Source organism: Acinonyx jubatus, chromosome D1, assembly GCF_027475565.1.
Source record: "Acinonyx jubatus isolate Ajub_Pintada_27869175 chromosome D1, VMU_Ajub_asm_v1.0, whole genome shotgun sequence".
NCBI lineage: Eukaryota > Metazoa > Chordata > Mammalia > Carnivora > Felidae > Acinonyx > Acinonyx jubatus.
In genome coordinates, this window is record NC_069390.1 from 70214377 (window position 1) to 70240054 (window position 25678).

At 37.1% G+C, this 25678-nt stretch overlaps 1 protein-coding gene across 7 annotated transcripts in view; it reads right to left on the reverse strand.

The window, feature by feature from the left end:
* The window catches only part of NOX4 (NADPH oxidase 4), a 167295-nt gene that overhangs the window by 34267 nt on the left and 107350 nt on the right, over positions 1 to 25678 (reverse strand). For all 7 annotated transcript variants that reach the window (XM_053203772.1, XM_053203773.1, XM_053203771.1 and 4 more), the window contains one exon: positions 18323 to 18404. In XM_053203772.1, coding sequence (XP_053059747.1) covers positions 18323 to 18404 — 82 coding nt within the window. The remainder of the gene's footprint in view (positions 1 to 18322; positions 18405 to 25678) is intronic.

The window sequence follows — 25678 nt, forward strand, 5'->3', positions numbered from 1 at the left end:
TCTGAGATGAAGAAATCACTCTCCCTCTTCTCATCCCACCGTTTTTCAAACTGCTGCTTCCATGTTGTCTCTCTGCTGATTGTGGTCCTTTATCTCTCTTTTTTAAATTTTTAATTCATTAATTTAAAAGTTACATCCAAATTAGTTAGCATATAGTGCCTTCTCTTTAAGGGTGGGGAATCAGCTTCCTAAAGCTGTCCAGGTTCTCCCAGAGCTGAGCACATTGGCTTTTAAAATTCCAGGCTTTAAGTCCCACTGGTTGTAAGAACTCATGAGATTGAGCCCCTCTTGCTTTCACACCCAAATGTTATGGTGATTTGTCCTCCCTGTTCAGGAGCTAGCCAGTGTGCAAGTCTGTTTCTCACCCTTCTCCACATCCCTGGCTCTCTCCCCACTGTGGACAGTCAGGGGACCTGTATCTAGAATCCTTGGGTGTAGGTGGGAAGTTGTGGCCCCTCCTGCTGGGAGGGACAAAGCCACCCATGCTGTGGGAAGCTGAGTTTGGAAGAAACAGGGAAAGGAGACTATTGGTTACAGTTGGTTTATTGTCCAGGAAACACAGAGTGATCTCCTGGGGCCATCTGCAGACTATTCTGTCTGTTTCACCACTGGCATCGGTCAGTAGCATCAGGGCCATTTTACTCCCAAATCACGCCTTCGCCCTTCCTACCTTCTGCAGTATGTCCCCTTCTCTATCTTTAGTTGTGGAGGTTGTTCTGCCAATCTTCAGATTGTTTCCTGTGTTATCAACACCGACGTCAGTGAGTGTTACCTAGTTGTATTCATGCGACGAGGTGAGCTCAGAGTCCTCATACTCGGCCATCTTTCCAGCCTGTATCTTCTCTGTCTTTTTTAAATTTTGTTTTGTTTGTTTGCTAGAAATGTGTTTTCACACAAGGAGAAACAACATTTTGCTTCTTTGGGAGGAAAGATGAAGAATGAAATTACTGGTAATTTGGCAACAGCTGGGTTTTTGAGAGAGGCAGAAAGACAAACTACTGAAGTCATTTTTCGTATATTTAATGTGATTAATGTGTAAAATCCATTGCCTTTAATTTATGAGCAGTGATTTTTCTCCCATGTTAGTACCTGCTCTTTAAAGGAATGCTATATTCCTATTATTGTTATATATGTGACAAAATTACAGAAACTAAAGGCAACTCTCCAAAGTCTTGTAACAACATAATAGAGGTGAGATCAACCTGACATATTTTTAAACTTCAGCTGATGACTAATAAAAAGTTCCATTGTGAAGGACTCTGGATAGAAAAGAATTCTAAGAAGAGGAGAGGTCCTCTTCCCTGGACCATTCGAACATATATAAACATTTTTTCAAAAACTCAGTAACTTTTTCCTTGAAAGTGGAATCCACTTAACATATTTAAAATTGATTTACTTGTTTTCATGTGTAATGTTAATCAGCTGATAGACCAAGTATATCAGATCTCTTTTTTCTCAATGGAAAAATCCATCATCTGCAAATTAATCCAACTATATTAACAAATAAAATTACAACCAACACTTTTGAAATCTTGTTCCTCAATACTTCCTATTACTTCCCTCAAAACAAATTGATATCATAATAAATGAAAATAGAACTTAGACAATCTGAGAATTTATAAAATTATTGTAAGAAAGATGTTTATTAATTTAAGAAAATTGGGGCAGCTGGGTGTCTCAGTCAGTTAAGCATCCGACTTCGGCTCAGGTCATGATCTCATGGTTTGGGAGTTCGAGCCCTGTGTCGGGCTCTGTGCCGACAGCTCAGAGCCTGGAGGCTGCTTCAGATTCTGTCCGTTTCTCTTTCTCTCTCTCTCTCTCTCTCTCTCTCTCCTCTCTCTGCCCCTCTCCTGCTTGCTCTTTCTCTCTCAAAAATAAATAAAAACATTTATGAAAATAAAAAAAAGAAAATAGATACTAATTATACCAATATTTCCCAAAAGGAGTTTCAAAGAACAATACTGTAAGGGAGAAAAAAGTATTTTGTAGTCAAGTAAATTTGGGAAATGTGTTAAGGAAGTTTTTATTATTTGTTTATTTAAAAATGTATTTAATTCAAAACTCCTCTAGACCTTTCACATGCCAAGAATGCCTTATAAATCTCCAGGCAGGGGTAAACAATACTTTGTAAACATTATTTCATCATAAATTGTTTCTCCATAAAATATCTGCCAAGATTTTAGAGAATAGGGAACAAGTTAGAAATGGAGAATCAAGACAAAGCATTACTCTTTAACAGACTATTGTCCTTGCTAGGTTTCAGAAAGAATACCTTTTGCTACAATAGACATTGCAAAAATTATTTTAAAGATTAAGTGGGTGGGAATTAAAGTGCATTTATTTATTTAACATGTAATAATGGAAAGTTACCATAAGTAAAGCCCACTACTACCTGCTGCAGCAAAAAAAGAAAAAAAAAAAAACACAGAAAGACAATTGACTGTAATGTCTGTCCACAAGAGGGATGCAAAGTGGGAAGTGGCAGGGACACCGCACTTAGTATAAAACGAAGCACCATCTGAGAAGTTACTTGACGTGTGTTATATATCCATGTTCCATATATACACCACGCTTTGTACTTTTCACATATTATCTGTCATAATCTTAACACCTTATGAGGTAGTTATAGTACTATTATCCCCATGTAGCAAATGAGGACCCTGAGACCAGGAGAGGTGCCATGACCAGTCTGAAATTCCACATGTTCAGATGGAGGATGAAGAAGAGTAAAGGTGAGGAGAGACAGATCAGGGTCAGGGTCTAGTCTGTAAAGAGAACCTTCTAGTTTGTGCATCTGTCACAGATCTAAATACATCTTCCTGCTCAGAAATAAGATATGCTTTCATGATGGCCATTGGTCAAATGTGAGAATTACCTGGAACTAACTCTGCCTGCAGGAAAGGAAGAGCACCATTGCCACACAGCTGCTTTGTCTGAGCAGCCGTGGGTTCCATCCTACAGGTGATAAAAGTAAAAAAGAATGCATATAGACACTTTGCCAATGATAGTCTTTGCAGTGAGAGGAAGAGGAACCACTGCCCTCAGCGAAAGCTAAATGGGTTTAAATGTTGGAACTGTTCAGTGGCGTTTAGGTGTTACACCCATGCACTCGCACTGTTTAAAAAACACTTTCGTTGTGGAGGTTCCACCAAGGACCGACATGGGGGTGGGGAGGTTGAATAGCTCTGTGGTTACCATTCTGAAATTCTCCATCCTTGATTTCTCTGTCACCATAAAACTGTTTAATTACATTTTGATAAACACAAGTTTCTTAGGAATTAAAAATATCACATTATAAAAGAATAGACTATACTCAATAAATATATTTTAAAAGAATGAACAAAGGATGCGATGTGCTAGCCTAAAACATAAAAGATCTTGGGATTATTAGCTGGATCCACTCAAAGTGGAGGGTGTGAAAAGGCAGTACACAAAGATAGGATGAAATAAATATTTTTTCTTAATAGTCACTAGTTGGATAACAACACTCAACAATTCTATGGTGTTTTAAAGATTAAAAAACACATTTGTATGAATTTCTGATTTGATCTCAGACCAATTGTGTCAGCAAAATATGGCAAAAATGTACATTCCTCCATATATTCTCTCTGGGTTGATGTCAAAGGAAGTATTGCTTTCAATGATGTTTCAAGGGATAACAAGCCTCAGGAGCAGTGAGGTTTCTATAGGGAATTGCTATCTTTAATTAACTATACAGCCAAAGGATTATTTTTCTGACCATAATAAATTTATAGGCCTAGTCTTTTTGTTTATGGAAAGATACTACAGGGGCGCCTGGGTGGCGCAGTCGGTTAAGCGTCCGACTTCAGCCAGGTCACGATTTCGCGGTCCGTGAGTTCGAGCCCCACGTCGGGCTCTGGGCTGATGGCTCAGAGCCTGGAGCCTGTTTCCGATTCTGTGTCTCCCTCTCTCTCTGCCCCTCCCCCGTTCATGCTCTGTCTCTCTCTGTCCCAAAAATAAACGTTGAAAAAAAAAATTAAAAAAAAAAAAAGAAAGAAAGATACTACAATGCAAAACCATCACCCTTTTCCTTGCCTATCCTGACAACAATGGAGCTATGTGTGGTTGGCACAGTGCTAAAATGCTCTAGATGAATTATTTATCATTATTAAATGAGAGCTAAATGTTATTATTTGACTTCATTGATTAGGAGACTGAGGTTCTGGAAGTTTAAATATTTGCTCAAGGCCAAACATCTAATAAGGGGCTTAGGTCTACCACCTGAAAGAACTCCATTTCTGTTTAGAAAACAAACAACCCAAAACTTTCCAAAACAGGGGTTTTCTAGTCAGAGAAATAATAATTGAATGCTTTATAAACGATTAGTAACTCCCTTTACACACAGAAATATTTTTACCTTAAAGTCGATTTTATCTGAAATAATTTTGCTTTGATTAGAATTTCTCTACCACATTCCTCACCTTCTTTACTTTCAGCCTTTCTTTATCTTTCTGTTTTGAGCAAATCTCTTGAAAACTGCCTACTGCTCTATTATTCCAGTCTTACAGCCTTTTCTTTGAACTGTAGAACTGAGTTCAGTTAAGGCGAGCCACTTAACAACAGTGTCATCTTGTCCTGTTTATCTGTCTCTCTTTGACTATTTCTTCCCCTCCCTTCCTTCCTTGACTACTTTTATATTGTTAGTCTCTGCTTTCAGTTTTCCGTAAGTAAATTATAATGTTTCACATGATGAATTTATTTTTATGATGTTGCTTGGGATTTACTGGTATCTCTGAATTTGAGCTATTTTTTCTTCAAATATATAGCCTATATTCTTTCTTTTTCCCCTTCCTAATGGAAGGCTAATATAAAGAAATGCAGGAACTTCTCCCTCCATCCACTATTTCTTAAGCCTTTCTTTCCTACTGTCCATATCTGTGTCTCTTTATGCCACATTCTTGATAATTATTTCAGTTCTATTTGACAATCTATGGTTGTGTTAATCTGCTAAGTTTATGATATTGTATCTTTCATTTGTAGAGGCTCTATTGGCCCCCTTTCCAGGCTGCCTTGAGAAGTTTGATTGTCTTTTGTCTCTTAATCATTATTCTAATGCTCTGGTTTATTCTTTTAGATATACTAAGCATTTGTTTTATACTTTTTGAATACAAAATTTCTATTAAAATATACTCATGGTATTTTTTCCCCTCATTTTTAAAACTATGAGCTCATATTCCTTGGTGTCTTGTATAGAGGAATCCTTTGGAGATTAAAATGTGTCCCCCAAAGAGGATTTTCATTTTTCTCTACCAGATAACAGGAGGATGCCATGAATTTACAATCACTCTAAATTTCTGTCTCTGGGTTTATTGGGCTACATACATATTATGATTTCACTGTTCCAATCCAAGCAAGATGGAATGTATGGTCACTAAGTATTGGGGAAGAATTTTTTTTTAATTCTTCTCAGAGCCAAGGACAAAGTGAGTCAATCATCCTCACTATCCCCTTCTGTATATCAGGCTATTTAATCTCTACTTAATACACTGAGAATGGATTCTAGGCCATTTGCAGGGGTCTCTGATTCACTCTCCTACCCTCCTCAGGGCCCAGACCTCATCTCTTGTCCATCAACATAAGCCCACTGAAACCAGCTCTAACATTTGGGGATAGATAGACACATTGGTAAGAGCAAATATGAGCTCAAGTACTCACTTCACTTACTAGTCTAGATAGCAACTTCTTATGGTTTATGACCCAGAGCAATGTCATTCATTCATGTTCCACCATCTCAAACATGCATTAAAAACTATTTGAGTGTGTGTGTGTGTGTGTGTGTGTGCGCGCGCGTGTATGTGTGTGTGTGTTAGGAAACATTTTTAGATTTTTTGCATGCTGTATTATCTAGTATGCTATATTTATTTTTCACTCTTAAGTACACACACACACACACACACACACACACACACATACACACACATGTAGATGAATCCTTACTATTAAACTTAGTCCCTATAGAAAATTAAGGAGAAATGTTTTTTCTCTTTTTATTTTGTTTTATGTATTGGCTAATGTAGGCTTGATCTGCTGGAATGCAACTTGAGACTTCTATTCATATGCAAAAAACAGTTAAAATAACATTAAAGAAAAGCCAGCAAACTGTTCAACTGTTCAAACACTAGTACTTAACTGGAAACATGAATTACAAGCTGACCAATCCCTACTAAATTTTCAAGTGTAACATCTAGGCAAATTTCACACCCCACTCTAACATATATTTAAACACAGCTGTAACCCTCACTAAAATAAAATTTCCTCTGAAAGCTTTTAGAGGGAATATAGTCAGTTAAAATAAACACCCTTTAAGATTGAGTTTAGATTTTAGACTTTTGTACTACAATCAGCTTTTCCAACCAAGAGTCCTATTTTATAAATTTTATTTAATTTGAACTGTTTTTTATTTAGATAATAATGAATTCTTTATTTCTTGTCAACTTCTATGGCTTCAGGCTCAAATATTTTACAATTTTTTTTTGTCAGACAAGTCATTCCATCATTTTCCTGTCTCTCCTTTTCCTACATGGCTACTGATCTTCCTGCTGAAAGCTAGGTGTAGAGAAAGCTTTTCTCTTAATTGCTGGCTAACTTTAGTTTCTTTAAGCTTTCATACCTGAGATTATATTTTGTTTTGGCTATTTCCTTTCCATTAGTTTAGAGAGAGCTCAATTTAATTAGGAAATAGACCATGGCTTCTACTGTATTAGGCATCTTGCTGTCTTCAAAGCCAAAAAGAAAAAAAAAAAGGAGAGAGAGAGACAGAGGCGAGAGAGAGTGGGGGTGGGTGGGACAGAAAAGGTGGGACAAATAAGCAAAATAATGCTGCAGAATGTAATTCAGTATAAATGAACCAAAGTCTTTCGTTCAAATGAAAAGATTGTCAAGCTGCAATAAAAAGAAAACAAAAAACAAAAAACAAAAAAAACCAGAGCAACAGGTCTTTTCAAGAGATTCAAAAGATTAGGTGTCTTATATAAAACTTATACTTTGTATACTTTATACAAAGAAGTTGAAAGTTAAAGGGTAAAGTATAGGAGGGAAATTCTAGCAAAAGCAAAATAGTTGTAGTTACATTGATTTCAGATAAAATAGACTTTAAGGAAAAACATTACTATAGATATACTGTTGCTAATTACTAATAATCCAGCTATCTATGCTTTCAGATGTTTCCTTTGTCGTCAAAGACAGATGACTATGAGGAGGAAGACTCGTTTCTACTCTCTTCTCTCCTGCTTTGCATGCTGAGCATGTATCTCTTCCCTGTCAACAGATGTAGTAAAATGTGACTGAAAGGAATGAAAAGCCCTTCATTAGGCTGTGACTAAGATGATGTGGCTCGTTTCTCTTCAAAGTGTGGTTCTCAGGTCAACAGCATCAATTTTACCAGATAACTTGTTAGAAAGAGAATTTAAGTCCCAACTTCAGATTTATTAAATCAGAATCTGTGTTTTACTAAGATTTCAGGGTGATTCACATGTATATTAAAGTCTGAAAAGCACTGCTCCTGTGCATCTTCCAGGGAACTGCATAATGTCAACAGTGAAGTGGGATTTCCCCTTTACTTTTCTCGTGTATTCTGTGAACATTATCTTCTCTGAGAGTTTCTGAAAGTGATGAGCTAGTGATTTCAAGATCTGGAGCATAATGTCTACTATCTGAATATGAATATTTCCCAACATTGTATGATCAACAAGGAATGCTAATAAAATCACACATAACCCGTGACTTCAACATTACTAGGAGACAGGGAATATCTGTTATAGAAAAATAATCACTAAGCACTAACAGAAAAAAAAAAAGTGGTTGAAATGGAAGACAGGCAACTAATGTCCAAATTACATACAACCGTAGTCTCCAAAAACCAAACCAAACCACTACAATCGCACAGAACTAAAAAAATAAAGTCCAAGAAACTAAAAATTCAGGAATACCATCAATAAAATCTCACCCTATTAAGTTGCATGGGCTTTGGTAATTAACTGTAATATTAGTAGATTTCACGAGTGTATGGTTTTAATGTCCTGCCTCAGCTTCCCCTGCCATCCTTTTTTCCTTTCCTAGGTGAACTCCAAAATGTTGATTTCAATGTTGAGACATTTACCAACTGCAACATTTTCCAGACAGAATGAAATAATCACTCTATTGCAAGAAGTTTAAGTCATTCTAGCTTCTATGCTTATTAAACAATTGATCAGAGATTCTTAGTAAACAAGAGGGAAATTATATAATTAATAAGTAAAACTGACAGAAGAAACAGGTGTAACAGGCAAAATACCACACATGGAAGTGGTTGGAAAACAATGAAACCCCATAAAAATAAAACATAATTTTCTAAGTACAGCCAGCCCTAGTGTCTAGACATTGCCAGATTTCTTCCTTTGGTTTTATCACTAACTCAGAAACCCAAGAAAACCAGGATGCTGTGTTAAAATAGTGTAGCCCATTAGTTATCTCCAGTTGCTGGTAATTAGTAGGCACCAAACAAATATTTGTTGAAAGAAGTACTGAAAAAATAAAATCTGTTCAACATGTTCATTTGCCTTTAACTTCAAGACCACTATAGTCAAGTCCTCATTCACTGTGGGGGAGAATGCTCTTAGTAGGGTGAAATATTCTATTCTCAAAACTTCCACAGCAATATTTTTCAGTACAGAAATTTTAACAGTAAAAATCTGCCTTTCAAAATCCTAGTAGGAGGAAAAATACAACTTAAAAGAGTTGTTATGGAAAATTTAAGGAAGATAATAAAACTATGTTTTTAATATATAGTAACATAGAAAATTAGAATGTAGATTCTCAGATCTAGTTTAAATCATGGCTTTACCAGATGGTGGCTACATGACCTTGATGAAGTTACCTATCACTCTGTGCCTCAGTTACAACCTTTGTAAATAGACAGGGACCTAAATAATACATGTCTCACTGGTTATTGTGAGGATTAAATGAATTAATTCAGGCAAGGCAAAGGCCACTGGCTGTCTACCCTTTATCTCTTTTTCCTTCTTCATTCCTAACTCTTGGGTGGTGTTATAGTAATGTGCCCACTTAAAAAAGAGTTTAGGATAACTAGGTATAAGAAGTTCTCGGTTGGGGTTCTGAGAAATTCCTTGAAAGGGAGGCCAACTCAGCCCTCATGCACCTTGCATGCACTTTGCTCTTCTTCCTTCCGCCTGGAATGAGGATATGGTGGCTGAAGCTGAGAAGTCCTCTTGCAACCATGAGAGCGAACGGGAGGAGAGGTACAGACACCTCAGATGTGAGGTGCTGACAATGAACACATTCCAGCCACCAATTATCTTGGTACTTCCTGTTACATGAGAACAATAAGCCCTCATCATTTTAAGCTACATTTCTATTTTATGTAGCTGGATGGGAATACACCTGATCAGCTTTTAACACTGTTCCTGGACACGGTAAGCATTTGACAAACGTTAGATATTATTATTAATAATAATAAAGGGTTGTAATTCACATCCATTTAATGCTAATTTAAATGTACATTTTTGGAAAATTATTTTCCTTTCTTATCTTTATCTGATTAGCTTTCACTTTAAATAAAAAGTTCTTCTAATGAAAAAAAAAATCAAAAACTATCCCAGACTCTTAGCTCCAAATCCTAAAATGAGGTGTACTAACAACAGATACTCTTTATTGAACATTTAATTTAATCCAGGGCCTACACTTGTTCTATATACAGCTCCCCTCCTAATCCACATGATCGCTTTCTCAGGAGGTATAACCTCCCCTTTTGCTGGACCAGGAACTAAAGCTCAAAAATGTTAAGTAATTTTCCCGAGGCAGGAAAGACTTATTCAGTTCCTTTTGAGTCTGATTCCAAAGCTCATTTCCTTAATGATCACATATTAATTTATTACAGTAATAAATTATCTTGGTTAGGGATAAAACAAAAAGGCAAATAAAGTCTGAAAAGGGCACACTGTGCCAAGGAACTTCTGGAAAATCCTGCTTTGCAGGCTGGAAGGGTTTGGGGCTATCCTTCATATAACAATTCTTTCTTTATCTGGGAAAAAGATGAATGTCTCTGTTTCTCTGGAGAGGATGGTTTTGGAATTTTAGACCATTCTACTCCCAGGAGATAATCATATCAGTAAAAACAACTAGAAGTGAGAGGGTGTTAAAAAGGCTGAAACAGTATTTAAAATCTATCTTGCTCTAATGGTGCTCGAACATTAGTGTGCATCAGAATTTCCTAGAAGGTTTATTAAAAACACAGGGCTGGGTTCCACCCCCAGATTTTCAGAGTCAGTAAATCAGGGCTAACATCTGAGATTTTTATTTCTAATATTGTCCCATGTGACATTGATGTTGCTGGTAGAGCAGATAAGGAGGATAGGGAGTGAGCTGGGGCAGGCGGTGATTTTAAATATGTTGATCAGGGTAGGCCCTTAACATCTATGTCAGTTAAGACTTGGTGGGATTGATAGGTGATGGCCCACATTGCTTGGACTTGAGGAACAACTTAAGGAAAGACACTTCACCAGCAGCGGGTTAAGAAATCTCTACTTCATGTGTGATTTTTTTACCTAATTCAATCACGTATAAATAAAAGCAACACTGTTTAAAAAACCACTTTGATGTTTGTTTCTTGAAAGTCTGAATTATTCAATCAGGTCTTACAAATAGAAGCCATTAATTAATTTAGGGTTTGCAAAGAGAAAAATTCTGACAAGGAATTCTAACAAAGAGATATATTATTAAAATTATACCACCACAAACCATTATGACTTGGTAAGTTTAACAGAAGGCTTTTTTTTAAGTTTATTTATTTTTTGAGGGGGGCAGGTGAAGAGACATAATCCCAACCAGGCTCTGCGCTAACAGCACTAATATAAGGCTGCTTTAAAATTCACCTAATCTAGGGGCCCCTGAGTAGCTCGGTCTGTTAAGTGTCCAACTCTTGATATTGGCTCAGGTCATGACCTCACAGTTTGTGGGTTCGAGCTCCAAATAGGGTTCTCTGATGTCAGCACAGAATCTGCTTGGGATTCTCTGTGTCCCTCTCTCTCTGCCCCTCCCCCATTCTCTCTTAAAAATAAACACTTAAAAAATGAATAAATAAGATAAAATTCACCTAATCTATAGAATTCATAAACAGCATCTGAAATCATGGTTTAACTCTGATGATAACACCCTCTTGTAGAGCTAAGAATATTGTTAATGAGCTAGAAATCACTTTATGAAAAAAGGAGGTAGTTCCATTCCAAGGAAGTTAAGGTGGGAATTTAAGATTTGTAACAAAAGAAGAACTTCAGGCCACTTTCTCTCTCACCTGACAGACAATCTCTGAGTCAAAACAAACAAACCAACGAACAGTAATCTCAGAAACTAAAAATACCTAGTGTCTGAGAAGATATATGATAGCAGAGAGTACAGGACGGGGCAGAACAACATAAGTAGACAGCTCGCAAAGGCGCTAGATAGAAAAGCACACATGCGTACTTTATCCCCTAGAAACTGTTTACTTTCTCAGCTCATTTTGGGATTTTGGCTGTCTGGCCTCCCAGCTGCAGGTTCCTCTTGGCCCTATCCTTGATCCCCTCCTTGAGTCCAGATAAGCTCATCTCTCACTCAGCACTGAGGTATCCTTGCTGCCTTCCCACTAGCCTTGCACTAACATAATTTCTTGACTTATCCCATGTCTGGGCCAGTCTTCCCAATTTCAGCACTGCCTCAGTTTTTGTAGGGTTGTTTGTAGGGTTTGGCGGTCCACTTTGCTTCTGCAATCCTGAAAGCAGGGTTTCTATGCGTGACTGTCAGCCCAGGGGCTGGGACCTACTTCCAGCTTAATTCTGACATCTTGCTTGCCTACCTTTGCGAGTATCAAATGAACTGAGGATCCTCATTACTGCATTCCACACTCTAGTCAGAATATCAACTTGTTAGATCTCTTGCCAGATGGGTATTGGCATATCACCCACTACACAAAAGAAAACCTAAGTGCAGGGATGAGAAGATGAGAAACAATAATCCTTTAGGGAAAGGCAAGACTAAAATGTTAGGCATAGCTGTACTTGTGGAAGCTGTACACAGTTGCCTTTGTCAGAACAATGGGTGCCTTCTGGCAGGATCCAGACTGAAGACACTAAGGCAGGCCATGTGGTAGGAACTTTCCCCCACCCTGAGTTAAGGCATAGCTTCGAGAAAAGGCAGAAGAGAGCTGAGAATGAGGACTGGTGGAGAGAATCTGCATTTGCAAGGTACTTTGTATTATTTTATTGAACTGTCACAAAGTCTTACAGAGTAGAATTATGCCAGGCACTGTGCATTCCTCAAAGCAATATTAGAGAGAAGCTACTTGTGAAATAATAAGAAATATTGATTTTGGTCTCTGCCCCTGGCTCCCGACACAGAGCTCCTAAATCTCTTGGAATTTCCTGGGTGATGGGAACCTATTTTTTTCTAATGAGGTGCCTCTTGGTAGGCTCGTGGAAGGGGGCTACTAGTCACCACAAGCACCAGGCCATGATTAACATCTTGGAATGCTCAGCTCTATCCTATATTTTCTGGAGAGAGAAGCTGAGCAGGAAATGAAGTTAATAATCAATCATGCCTCTGTGATGAAACCTCCATAAACTCCAATGCTGTGGGGTTGAGAGAGAGCTTCCAGGTTGGTGAACACATCTACAGTCTAGGGAGGGTGGTGCAGCTCAACTCTATGGTGACAGAAGCTCCTGGACTCAAGACCCTTCTAGACCATGCCCTATGTATCTCTTCATCTGGCTGTTCATGTTCATCTGTGTCCTTTATCATATTCTTTACTACATAGTAAATCCATAAAGTATTTCTGGGTTCTGTAAGCTGTTCTTGCAAATGATTAAATCTGAGGAAAAGGTCATGGGAATTTCTGATTTGTAGCCAATTTGGATAGAGATTGTGGGTACACTGGGGACCTACTACCTGCTGTTGGCATTATAAATGAGGGTGGACATTCATATGGGAATGGGGTCTATACTAACTCTGGTTAGTGTCTGAACTGAATTGCATGTAGGACACCCAGCTGGTATTGAAGAATTGGTTGGTGTGGGAAAAACCACACCCTACATCTGGTGTCTGAAGAATTGTATGTGAGAGTAAAAGAAATAGGGAGCTTTTCCTATGGTACCATTATTACCTCCATTTGAAACAGAAACCAAAAAAAAAAAAAAAAATGCTCAGAAAGACGTGCCATTTGTCCCCAGTCATGGGACCATGAATGCAGGATGTGATCCAAGTGAAAATGCTTGAAACCCTTCTTTGAACTCGTTCTTCTCCCTGCCCCTCCCCTTCAGTTTTCATCCTCCTGCCCTTTGTCCAGTAGTCATGACATTCTTGTCATGTGCCTCCGAAAATCCTGAGATATCTACCTGCTTTTCCCTGTTACTATCACCACAAAATTGATCCTTTCTCATTGATTTCCTGAATATAAAATTATCAACTAGCTAGTGTGCTAGCCCTCATGTCCTCATGTACCTCATGTCCCTCTCTGGTTCCATGGTAAACTATGAAAATGTGAATCTAATGATTTTGCTCCTTTGCTTAAAGATCTTTTATGATGTTCCATTGTCTTCACAACAAAGTCCGAGCTCCTGTAAATGACCATCCAGCTCCTTCATGGAGTGGTCCCTGCCCTCATTTCTCCTTACACCCTAGCCCTTCAGTGTGTTTACACAAACTGTATATGTGTGCACATACACACACTGTATACATGTGCACACATATTGTATACATGTGCGCATACACACATGTACACACACACACACACACACACACACAAACACACACAAAGGCTTTTCAGCAAGAATACCTGAAGGTGATCAATGAACAACCCACTTCCATGGCTCTATATGCTGTTATGCACCTCTTCATCTGGCTCCATACCATTTGTCAAGACTTTACTCAAAGGGAAAATTAAACATCACATGAATTACCTAGATAGGAAGACACTTTCTCTTCTCTTCTTCCACTGAATTTAGTGCATTGATCTGTAACCATGGGCCTTTCCATTAAAGTCTGATTCTGCCTTTTCCTCACTAGACCCTAGGTCCCTCAAAGCCACATGCTATGTCCTTATTATTTTTGTATTCTCAGTAATTGTGACTGCCTCTAGTGCACAGTAATTGTTCAATAAATATTTGAAGGATGGATTAAGGGAAAAGCGGAGAGAAGAATGAATGAGAGACACCATGGCACAATTAGGTATAATTTAGGGGCCAGGCAGATCTTGTGTTTGGGACCCAGCTCTTTCATATGACTTTGGATAAGTCACTTCACCCTCATTTAAATAAACAGATGAAATCTGGAAAAGTCTTCTGAGGCTTCGCAGTTTAAGTGTATCACATGATATCACCATTTGAAGCCATTTTTAAGCAGTCCATTAGAAATGGTAAGGCATTGCTTTTATTGTCTAAATAATGAAGGTTATCCTGTGGTAGTAAACCACATCAAAGGGGAATAGTTCTGAATTTTATCGTAAATAATATTCCTTTCTCTTAATAATTATGAAATCCAGAGAACTTGATCTTCATGAGAACCAAATAAAGATATGTAACATTTTATTCCTACATTTTCGTAGTATTTTTATGCACATTCTGGTTAAACTTCCAGAGTCATTGGATCATGTTTTGCTGGCCTAATTGCTAAAATGGTTGCAAGTCATTTGTGAGTAAAATTATTCCAAATGTCTTCCAATCGTTTTATGTCTCCAAGCTGCACCCATAAGGATATGAGTATTTATAGCTACTCTCTTTTTTAAATACATTATAAACCTAAATCTTTCAAAGTTAATGACAGTGACACCAAAGAAATGAGCAACAAACCTTATGTTTCATTATCTCCATTTCTTTCCTTTAACCTATGAATCAACATTTGTTTTGTACTGGGTATACATTCATTTTCTTCTTTTCATTCATCTGTTTCTTTTTTTAAAAAAAAAATTTTAACGTTTATTTTTGAGAAAGAGAGACACAGAGTGCAAGCAGGGGAGGGGCAGAGATAGAAGGAGACACAGAATCCCAAGCAGGCTTCGGAATCTGAGCTGTCAGCACAGAGCCAGATGCGGGGCTCGAACCCACGAACTGTGAGATCATGACATGAACCGAAGTTGGACGCTTAACTGACTAAGCCACTCAGGCACCCCTCACCTGTCTCTAACAATGGTCACACCTATTCATGCTCCAAGAATTTTCATGATGCAACATCTCCAAATACATCCTGATGAGAATGGATGTGCTGGGCTTTGGCAATGGGTCAAATGGAAGATCACAAATGTAAAAATGTGATGAATGAACAGTATTATATTTTGGAATAATGTTTCCCAGCAGGGAACATTTTTTTTTCCCTAATGGCTTTCCATTAAAGTGCACACACACACACACACACACACACACACACACACACACACACTTCAAGAACTGGTCAGTTCTCTTCTTCACAAATATTTTTTCACTGAATAAAATATACTCTTTTCCCTATTTCATTATCTGTTAGGTCATCTCTTGATAACAAGATGCTTAAGATTATAGGTACGATATGCTGACTGGAGATCCTACCTTTAATTCAATTACCACCGTCCACTTATCAGCTTTTATTAACCAGGGCAGAGTGTGGATCACTAGAAGGTCAGCTACACTATGCTCTGCGAAAATCACCCTGTAACACTACACGATATAGGGCAAACAAGTTACTTCTTAAACCATATTTCAGCTTTTAAAACATGTCTCACTAATAGAGTCTGTATTTAGTGAGTCACTAAAACAAGCAGAAAAGTGAGGGGAAAAAAATCTTAGTAAACAGGTATACTGCATTATGAATGAAAGCAACAAACACTAATGGTCTGATTACATTTTCAGCTTTCTGGAAATTTTTGCATGTCACAAAATTACAAATTCCTTGACTTATTTGTTATCTTCAGTAACAAATAAATGATATTATATTTGCAAGTGAATACAAATGAGAGACTAAATGAGGATATTTAAAACCATGAATAATTCAAAAATAGTTTAAATTAGGTCTAGACATACACAAATCCCTGCCCACTTATATTTATTGAATGGCCCTTAGCACAATGGTCTCTTCTACCCCAGCATTCTTTACATGGGCATTACTACATGCCCAGAGTTTTTGTTCCTATGCTCTATTCTGGACCATTTTAACACTCCTCAGGCACAGCACAAATAGAATCCTATTATCCTTTCTCTGTTCTCAGCACCTCCTAAAATTCCACTGCCAAACTAGACATTACATGGGCAATGGGAGGATGCAGATGCTTAATATTCTATAACTTGAATAAACTAACTGTATTTAATCCAGAATTTTTTCATAAATGTTATTCAGACCCAGAAACCTTTAATTAGCATGCTTTCATTTGATAGTTCAGAAAACTGAAACTCATAAAGCTGTTAAGTGGTCACCAAAGCAGTGCCTCACATCAGCAATAGTTTAGAAATATTAAATAAATAGTACTTCCCTAAATATTAGTAAGGGTAGGTTAACAGAAGTATCCTGTTATAAGATCAATGAACGATCTATTTCCCTAAGGTGTTTGGAAACATGCAATTCTAGTTAATTCTATATGTAATTTTAAACGAATAACACTTGCAGCTAGAATGAAGTATGTGTCAAGTTGAGTTCTAAGTATTTTTTCATTTATTAATTTATTCAATCTTCATAACACCCCTAAGTGGTAAGTATTATTATCTCACACCTTCCACACAGGTGGATCTGAGGCACAGAGGGTTAGGTGACCCAAGTCACAAAGTCAGCTGGTAAGACAGTCTGCTTCAGAGTCTGTACTCTTAATCACCACGATATGGGGTATGTGGCATCAGTGGATGACTTTTATTCTTCCAGTCCACAGATGCAAACAAAACAAAACGAAACAAAACAAAACAAGATTACCCTAAGGATTAAACACTGACAAAGGATTGCCACATGGCATCTCTGTTAAATATTAGCATGAATCACATCACTATCAGAAAAGTAATCTAAGAGCAAAAGGATACATGTAAGAACATACAGCTAAGGAAACTTAGGGAAATAGCTGCAAACAGATTACCAACAGAGAAATGACTGTGATTCCCCTCTTCAAGCAAAAGTATCAGGCGGACAGTAAGCCTAAGAGGCAGAAGAACAGGCATCAGTGGCCTCTAAACAGCAGCTGGAGACAAAAACACTGACAGACATGTGTCAATTCCTTCGGGTTCCTCTGTGCTCCCTGTCAATACGTATATGAAACACCATGTATGCATGGAAGGCTGTCCAGGCTTTTTGTCTGTCCCTGAGGAGGAACCCCATCAGGGGACTAGAAGATTATTACTTAAGATTAAATCTAGATTAATATCAAAGACAAAGAACAGGTAATTTGGATTCTGTATTTAATTTTGTTATCAGAGTTAAAGAAATACTATCAAAGCTAAGTATTAGAGGAAAAAATTATTCTAGAAAGTGAAATTCAGTGGATACTTGAAAACACTGCCAAACCAAAGAATGAGTCATTTATCATATTGATTGGCTTTGATGAAATATATATAAATCAAGCTCTAATTCTTTAACTTGGTGAGCTTCCTTTTCTATATCAGATACCAGATTATTCACTCTCCAGCTTGTTGTATGGTAGCTAGTAAATACCATAAGACATTCATGAAGTAGAAGGTGCACCGAGCTTCTACAGGAGGAATCAAGATACTAGCATCCATCAGCTTTTAGGGAAAAGGATGCCTAATAAAAAAAAAAAAAAAAAAAAAAACCCTGCTACTTCCTTATTTTCTGGAAAGATGAAGGCATATTCCTTCAACCAATAAATAACCTTCTGGCATCTAAGAGAAGAAAGAGATTCCACTTCCCATAATTATCAAGATAGTATAGAGGAATATACAGAAATTACTAAAATCATAGCTAACATGTGGGTTATTTGAAAACCACTTATTACAACATGAATGAATCCTTGCATTTAAAGGTTAGAAAACAGGAAACCAGATGAGGGAACACCCACAAAATATCTGTTGCTACTGATACGGATTCAAGCAAAAAGAAGCACGGTCAGGCACCTATAAGATCAGGTAACTTACAGTCTGTACTCTGCACATGCTCCCAGTCACAGCTGGGCTGTACCACAAGCAAGTCTTTTTTTTCTGACCCAGCTGTGGGTTAAGACATTACAGTACAGGAGATGCCCTACTTAATTAGGTTAGGGTATTCTAGCTTTTTCAGAAATCCTTAGAAAGAAAACATTGTTTTTTACCTCCCAAATCTCTCCCGTCAGCACACCCCTCCCCTTCCCAAGATCCACTGAACTCCTAGGGCTTACTTGGGATAATTTCTAGATTGAATGAAGGGTAGAATCTCAGAGTCTTGACTAGATGGAGGAAGTAGTAAGTCTCGAAATCGTTCTGTCAAAAGAAAATAAACATCAAGTTGTGAAAAAAATCATTCATGAAAATAATGTCAAAATGAAATTATTACCTATTCTTTTAATTTGTCAATTATTTTGACTGCACATCTTTTATTAGAAATGTACCCACCATTTTATGTAGTACTAAAATATGTCTATTTTACTTTAATGACTCTCTTTTTTATGATTAAGATATTGCAACAACTGCAAATACAAATATAAAAAGTACTCATTAGTGTAGACTAGCAAAATCTTATAATTGAAAGATTAGAAGAGATATTTATGACCAATAAATATACCTAGAAAATACACAATCTCATTAGTAACCTGGGAGGTGGCAATCAAAACTACATATGGATAGATAGCATTCACATCATGTGGCATTAGATTGACAGAAATTAATCTCACAAGATGAAGTGTTAGAGAGGATGTGGATCAACATAAGCTCATATATTTCTGGTGGGAATGCAAACTAGTACAATAGCTTTGGAAAACAATTTGGGATTATCTTTTAAATTTAACCTCTGCACAACCTAAATGCCTATATTGCCATTCTGATGTATATACTTGCAGAAACGTTCACATAATGTCTTAGGCAGCAAGTAAAAGAACATTCATAGCAGTACTATCCATTACAACATAAAGACAAACCACTCAATTGCCCATCAACAGAAGAATTGACAATTTGTAGCATAGACACACAATGGAATATTAATTGAAGTGAAACAGAATGAATTCAGTTACAAATAAAAGCACAGTAAAATAGTGAGTGGAAAAAATACTAGTAGATTACATACAGAAGAATATCATATATTGAGTTAAAAAAACAACCAATGTATTGTTTACATATGTTATATATGAAAAAAAAGCAGCCCAATAAAGAAAAGAATAATATACATAACCCAGGATAATGGTTATCTTTTAGAAGGGGTAAGAAGATGAAATAGAAAAGCAAAAGGTAGGTCATAATTGTTAGTATTTCATATCTATGAACTACTGCATCATAAATGAATACATAAATGAATGCAGACCAGGGATAATCCAATGATGACACTGGCCCATGAACCAAAAATCTGATTAATAAAATTCTGTGCTTATGAAGTTCATAATGAAGGAAGGAGGGAAGGGAAAAGAAGGGAGAAAAGAGGGAGAGAAGAAGGTAAGAGAGAGGAGAGAAAGTAAGAAAATGGGAGCAAAAAAAAAAAAAAGAGAGAGAAAAGAGGAATGTAAGGAAGGATCTTCAGTTCTACTTTAGAAATAGTTGTACTGCACAGTTATCTGCCTTGCATAAAGTAGTCTATCACTCTGATACTAATCCCGTACTTCCAGAACTAGATACTCATTACCTCTAGTCTTTCCTATGGGAAGGCTTCCTTGATGCCTCCTCTTTTTTTTCTCTCCTCCTACAAAATCTGGAATAGATGGCCCTACTGTGTGTACTCTGAGTATACTCTGTGCTTACACTTACAGAATGTTTCATCCTACATGTCTAATGTTACGTGTAATTGTCTACACACCTCTCCTTCTCCCTCTAGAAGTATAGTGCCACCAGGATACAGAACATTATCTGATACAGATTAAAATGTTAGGTAAATATTAGTTGAAATGATATTTCCACTTTTATTGCATAAAGAAAACTTCTCCAGCTAATCATAATGCCTTTTAGAAAAGCAAAACTGGTCATCTATCAATCATGAAAAGCAAGGGTACCAGACCTCCAGCCTTGAGAGGGTCACACCATCAGGCTGAGACAGAGTGCAAAGCTGAAACTCCAATCTGCAGTAAATCCATCTCTAACTGAAGGTGTGCAATTTCCACAAAATACTGAAAATCTACAGTTGATGACAATCCCCACTTCCCAGTTACTGAAGAGCCAGATGTTAAACATTTGTGAACACAGTGTTTACAAAGTAGGCTGAGAAGCAGGATGTGGATTTTTCTTCATATTTATTGAAACACACTGAACCAGATATTTAATTGGCCTCTATTCTCCTGCTTGTGTTCACCACTCTGACATTCGTACAGTGCACCTGGGGAGGGACTGAGAAAAGAGTCCACAGAAACAAAAAAGCACAATTTATTTTTCTTCTTCAAGTATACTTCCTCTTTGAGTTCATATTGTCAAAAATCAAGTTATATTATTGACTTATCTACTGCTATTTTTAATGAACAGAATTAATGTTTATTTCAATGAAATGACTAGTGAATTCTTCTGATATGACCATTGTCTTTCAGTGCACTTTCCAATTTATTGTAGCATTTCATTAAATGAATGATTTGTAGTGTTTCTCCTTTTCCCTTTCCCCCTCCATTTATCCCTTTCCCAAAACAGATCTTGAAAAATAAAGCCAAAACCCAACAGCAAACATGAACTTTATACCTCAAGTAAAGAACTGTTCAATCAAACAGCTACATTGAATATGATATATCCTTGGGTGCTAAAAATATAAATAAAAGTTTTACTGAATGATTCTCAAACTGATTTAAATGCAAAGAAAAATCAGAATTCCTAATGTAAACAACCATAACATAAAATAGCTGGAGGTTTTCACACACACACACACACACACACACACACACACACACACACACAAAATTTGATTGTAAATCTGAAGACAATCTCTAGAGATAACATATTGATAGGATTTAAAACACACACACACACACACACACACACACACACACAGCAAAAGTAGCATGTAAGAGATTATTTACAAAGCCACCTGAACTATGAAATCTATAATGAATATTCCTACATTCGAAGCATCCTTTAATCTGAATATCATAAATGCAAACAATACCAAGCAAACATGAAGATCCTTCAAGTAGCTATCATGAATGTCAAAAAAAGTTCACATATACACAAATAGAAAATAGCAGCCTAAAACTACATCCTTTTAAAATGTTTATTTTTATCATTATATTCATAAATTTCAAAATATGACTAACTTTATCCCATAAATGTATGATTGTTCACTTTTTCTTTATGAGAATAAAAGTACACAATAAAAATTATCCTTAGAGGGGCACCTGGGTGGCTCAGTCGGTTGAGTGTCAGACTTCGGCTCAGGTCAGGATCTCATAGTTGGTGAGTTTGAGCCCCGCATTGGGGACTGTGCTGACAGCTCAGAGCCTGGACCCTGTTTCAGATTCTGTGTCTCCCTCTCTCTGCCCCTTCCCCGCTCATGCTCTGTCTCTCAAAAATGAATAAACATTAAAAAGAAATTATCCTTAGAAAAATCCAAGTACGTGAAAAATTATTTAGAATTCTTACATTAGTCCTTCTTTACTCTCCTAGATTTCTGCCTATCAACTAATTAATTAGCAACCCATTGTTTATCAGACGCTGGGAAAAAGACCAAAACAGACGGATATTTCCTTTGTTAAGAAGCAAAAATTTTAAAATAATACTTCATTCTCTTGCAGCAAATGTCACACCAGATGAGCTGCTTTCTCAGGAGGCCCAAAGTCTATTTCTTAAGAAAATGACAGTTATGCAAACACTGGATCTCAGTCCTTCTATGAAGCTCTTAGAATAATTTTATTAAAGCCAATGAAAAGAACGAGAGGATTTTCTGAAAAATGGTATTTTGATGAGTTGACTAATGATGAAATGATGTCTGAACATGATTTTCTACCAGTCGGGGATATACTTCAATTAACATAAGCTTTTGTAGACTTTCACCCACTCTTCCCTTCTCCCAATCAACAGAATGATCCTGAGGCTATCAGATCTGGAGGGCATACTACACATGATTACACTGATTTGGGCTCTCTGGACAATCAATTGTGAGACAATACACTTAATTATTTAAAATCAAAGATGAGAAAAATAAAATAATCTTTCTAATCCTAACTCAAACTTTTGTACATTTATTGTGACTCAATTCTTTATTTTCCCTTTTGTGAACAACAGCCACTTTGTAATCCTCCCCAAACATAAGATGTAACAAATACAATAAGAATTCCCATAACAACAGGGGCGCCTGGGTGGTTCAGTTGGTTGAGCATCCGACTTCAGCTCAGGTCATGATCTCACAGTCCGTGGGTTGGAGCCCCGCATCAGGCTCTGTGCTGACAGCTCAGAGCCTGGAGCCTGCTTCGGATTCTGTGTCTCCCTCTCTCTCTGCCCCTCCCCTGCTCATGCTCTGTCTCTCTCTGTCTCAAAAATAAAAATAAATACATTAAAAAAATTTGAAAAAAAAAAGAATTCCCATAACAACAAAAGACCAAAACGCAAACTCCTGAGATAAGAAAATAAAATCTCCCTGTCACAATAAAAAAAAGAAAAGAAAAGAAAAAGAAAGAAAGAAATTAAAGGCACAAAAGAAAACGAAAACATGATGCCATCCTTCTGTAATGCAAAAGTCCTTTGCATCTAAAGATGTTATCATAGCCACCTAATTGGTATCTTCAATAAGAACCTAAGAAATAGCTGTTGTTTGCTGGAGGAACACTGTCAAAGTTTTACCATTTCCAAATCATGGTTTCTTTCCAGGTAATCCATTGTCCTTATCTTTGTTTCTCCATAGTCTCCACTATGGAAATGAGTATTTTAACTACTTCAAGTATTATGTTATCATGGGCAAGGAAAGAAACTCAAATAAAACATCTCTAAAGAGTGATAACGTTGCTCTAAAAAACCTGGTAAGAATTTACTGATATTTTTATTCATAGATATAAATTTTCTCCCTCTTCTTTTTCTTTTGAGAGAGAGAGAGAAAGAAAAATTATTAAGCAGGCTCCACATTAATCATGGAGCCAACTCCTGGCCTGATCTTACAAACCTTGAGATCATGACCTGGCCCAAAATCAAGAGTCAGATGCTTAACCTACTAAACTACCCAGATGCCCCTCTCCTCTTTCTTTTAATGCTCATATTACACTTAATTTGCCAGTTTTAATTTTTTTTTCTTCAAGAAGAAAATAAAATCCTTAAGGGATATTAAAGAGACTTGTTAAAGACTTAATCTTAGTTTTAAAAATAACTAGTATAACCTTTTGGGATGAGCACTGGGTGTTGTATGGAAACCAATTTGACAATAAATTTCATATTAAAAAAATAAAAATAAAAATAACTAGTATAATGTAATGTAGTATCAGAAACCATAAGATAAATGTTGCAAGGAAACAGACATCATCCCTATGCTCTTAGTATTCAAGCAAAATCCATAAATGATTACACCATAATATCACTATTATTTTACAAGGAAAACTGAAGATTATCTCATAATACAGGCAGTATTATTAATGAATATGCATTATACAGGGTAGACCAAAGAACAAATCTTCCTTTATAGTTTGCAGTACTTAGAAGCAACAAGTTATATTAGAAAAGATACCAGACTGGTTGTCAGAAAGTCTGAGTCCTCTATCTATTTCTGCCTCTATTCTTTTTTTTTTTTAATGTTTATTTATTTTTGAGACAGAGAGAGACAGAGCATGAACAGGGGAGGGTCAGAGAGAGAGGGAGACACAGATTCCAAAACAGGCTCCAGGCTCTGAGCCATCAGCACAGAGCCCGACTCGGGGCTTGAACTCACGGACCGTGAGATCATGCCTGAGCTGAAGTCGGACGCTTAACCGGCTGAGCCACCCAGGCGCCCCTCTGCCTCTATTCTTAATCCCTTCTCTCAATACACAAATGAGTGAGATGAGTTCAGTGATTTTCAAACCACTTTTCAACTTCAGGTCCCTTAAAGAACATATGCTTCCGGAAGGGAATCTTACAGGGAGACATGAAGGGAATCTTACAGGGAGACATGAAGGGAATCTTACAGGGAGCTGTCTTGATTTACCTAGGACGGTTCTGGTTATACTTGCTAGCATTCTGCTCAATTTAGTATTCATCTCAGAATCTTATTTTTAAATTAAATGTTACTAATAAAATATGCTAGGGATGCTGTGGTTGATACAGAGAAGCAACCCCCTCCCCCACATTCTGCTTCAGTGAAGTATCTGTCATCTGGTATTTGCTCCGGGGCTTCCCACCAGTTAGGCTAAGGTTTCGTAGAGTCTGCATGGTGGTTCAAGTTCTTCCTCAACCCAATCCCACATCCTTCCTTTTCCCTTCAGGGGCGCTGATCCCTAATAAACATTTTACATTCATAAATTACTTCTCAGACTCAGTTTCTGGTGAACCCAACCTGCAGCAGATGGCCTTGTTAGACCTCCACTTTGTGCGTAGAGCTTCTGCTATGTTTTCGGCTACCACTGGGTAAGATGCATGTGCATGTAGTTAGGTCAGAATAAATCAATTTCTTTCCAGTCCTTTCTAGAAGTAACCTAATTAACACCTTCATTACAAGTACAGATGCCCAATGTTAAAATGAAGTGCTCTCAGACACACATTCCTTAAGACAAATAACACCATTTAGTTGGGATGATAGTGGAAGAAGTAAGTAAGTACCCTGTAGGCCATGTGGTATACTAGCCTGTTGCACCAGACCCTGTGCTGTAGTCCGTGAGATACACACAGCCGTCAAGGTTTCAGGTGATGGTGTCGGTGGGAAATGCAGAAAGCTATAATTTAGGCTGATATGAAAATTATACAGGAACTAGAGTTAAATACTCCACCCTAAATTGTACAGAACAGCCTGAAAGCTCTTATTTTGTCCTTTATTATGAAGTATAGGAAATCATTTCAACAGTACTAAGCTAAAAAACATAATGATTAATAAAAAAGTAATCACTAAATTTACTGTACTTTTTCAGAAGAGTTGAACGTGTAACTTGAGCAAAATGTTTGTCAATATCTGCCACCCACCCAGGAGGCCATAACGATTTCATTGAACACATGAAAACAATCAAATCTGTTGACAGTGAATCAGCACCTACTTTACAAGTTACTCATTATTTTATGAAAACTATGCACAAGGATGATAATTTAACACATAAATATGTAGAAGGTCTAGTAGGTGATCAATGTTATGCGGAAAAAATAGCTTTACAGTAATTGGGATCTATTCAGGTGGCCTGGTCTCTGTGCATAATGGTGAATATAGATTGACAATTCATCAAAAGATATTGCTCAAAAACAAATCATTGATACATAGTAAGATGGGGAGGAGTGAGGAAAGAATATCTTCTAAGTGTCCACAAACCTCTTACACCTTCCTTTACACTCCTTCCATGGGTTGTGTAACTTAACATTCTCTATTACAAGGCAGCTTTTATATCCCAGGGGTCTCTAGCTCATATGCTCATAGGGAAAATAGGTATTTATTTCAATTCCATTTTTCTTTCCTATTTTTCCTCTCTCATATTCAATTT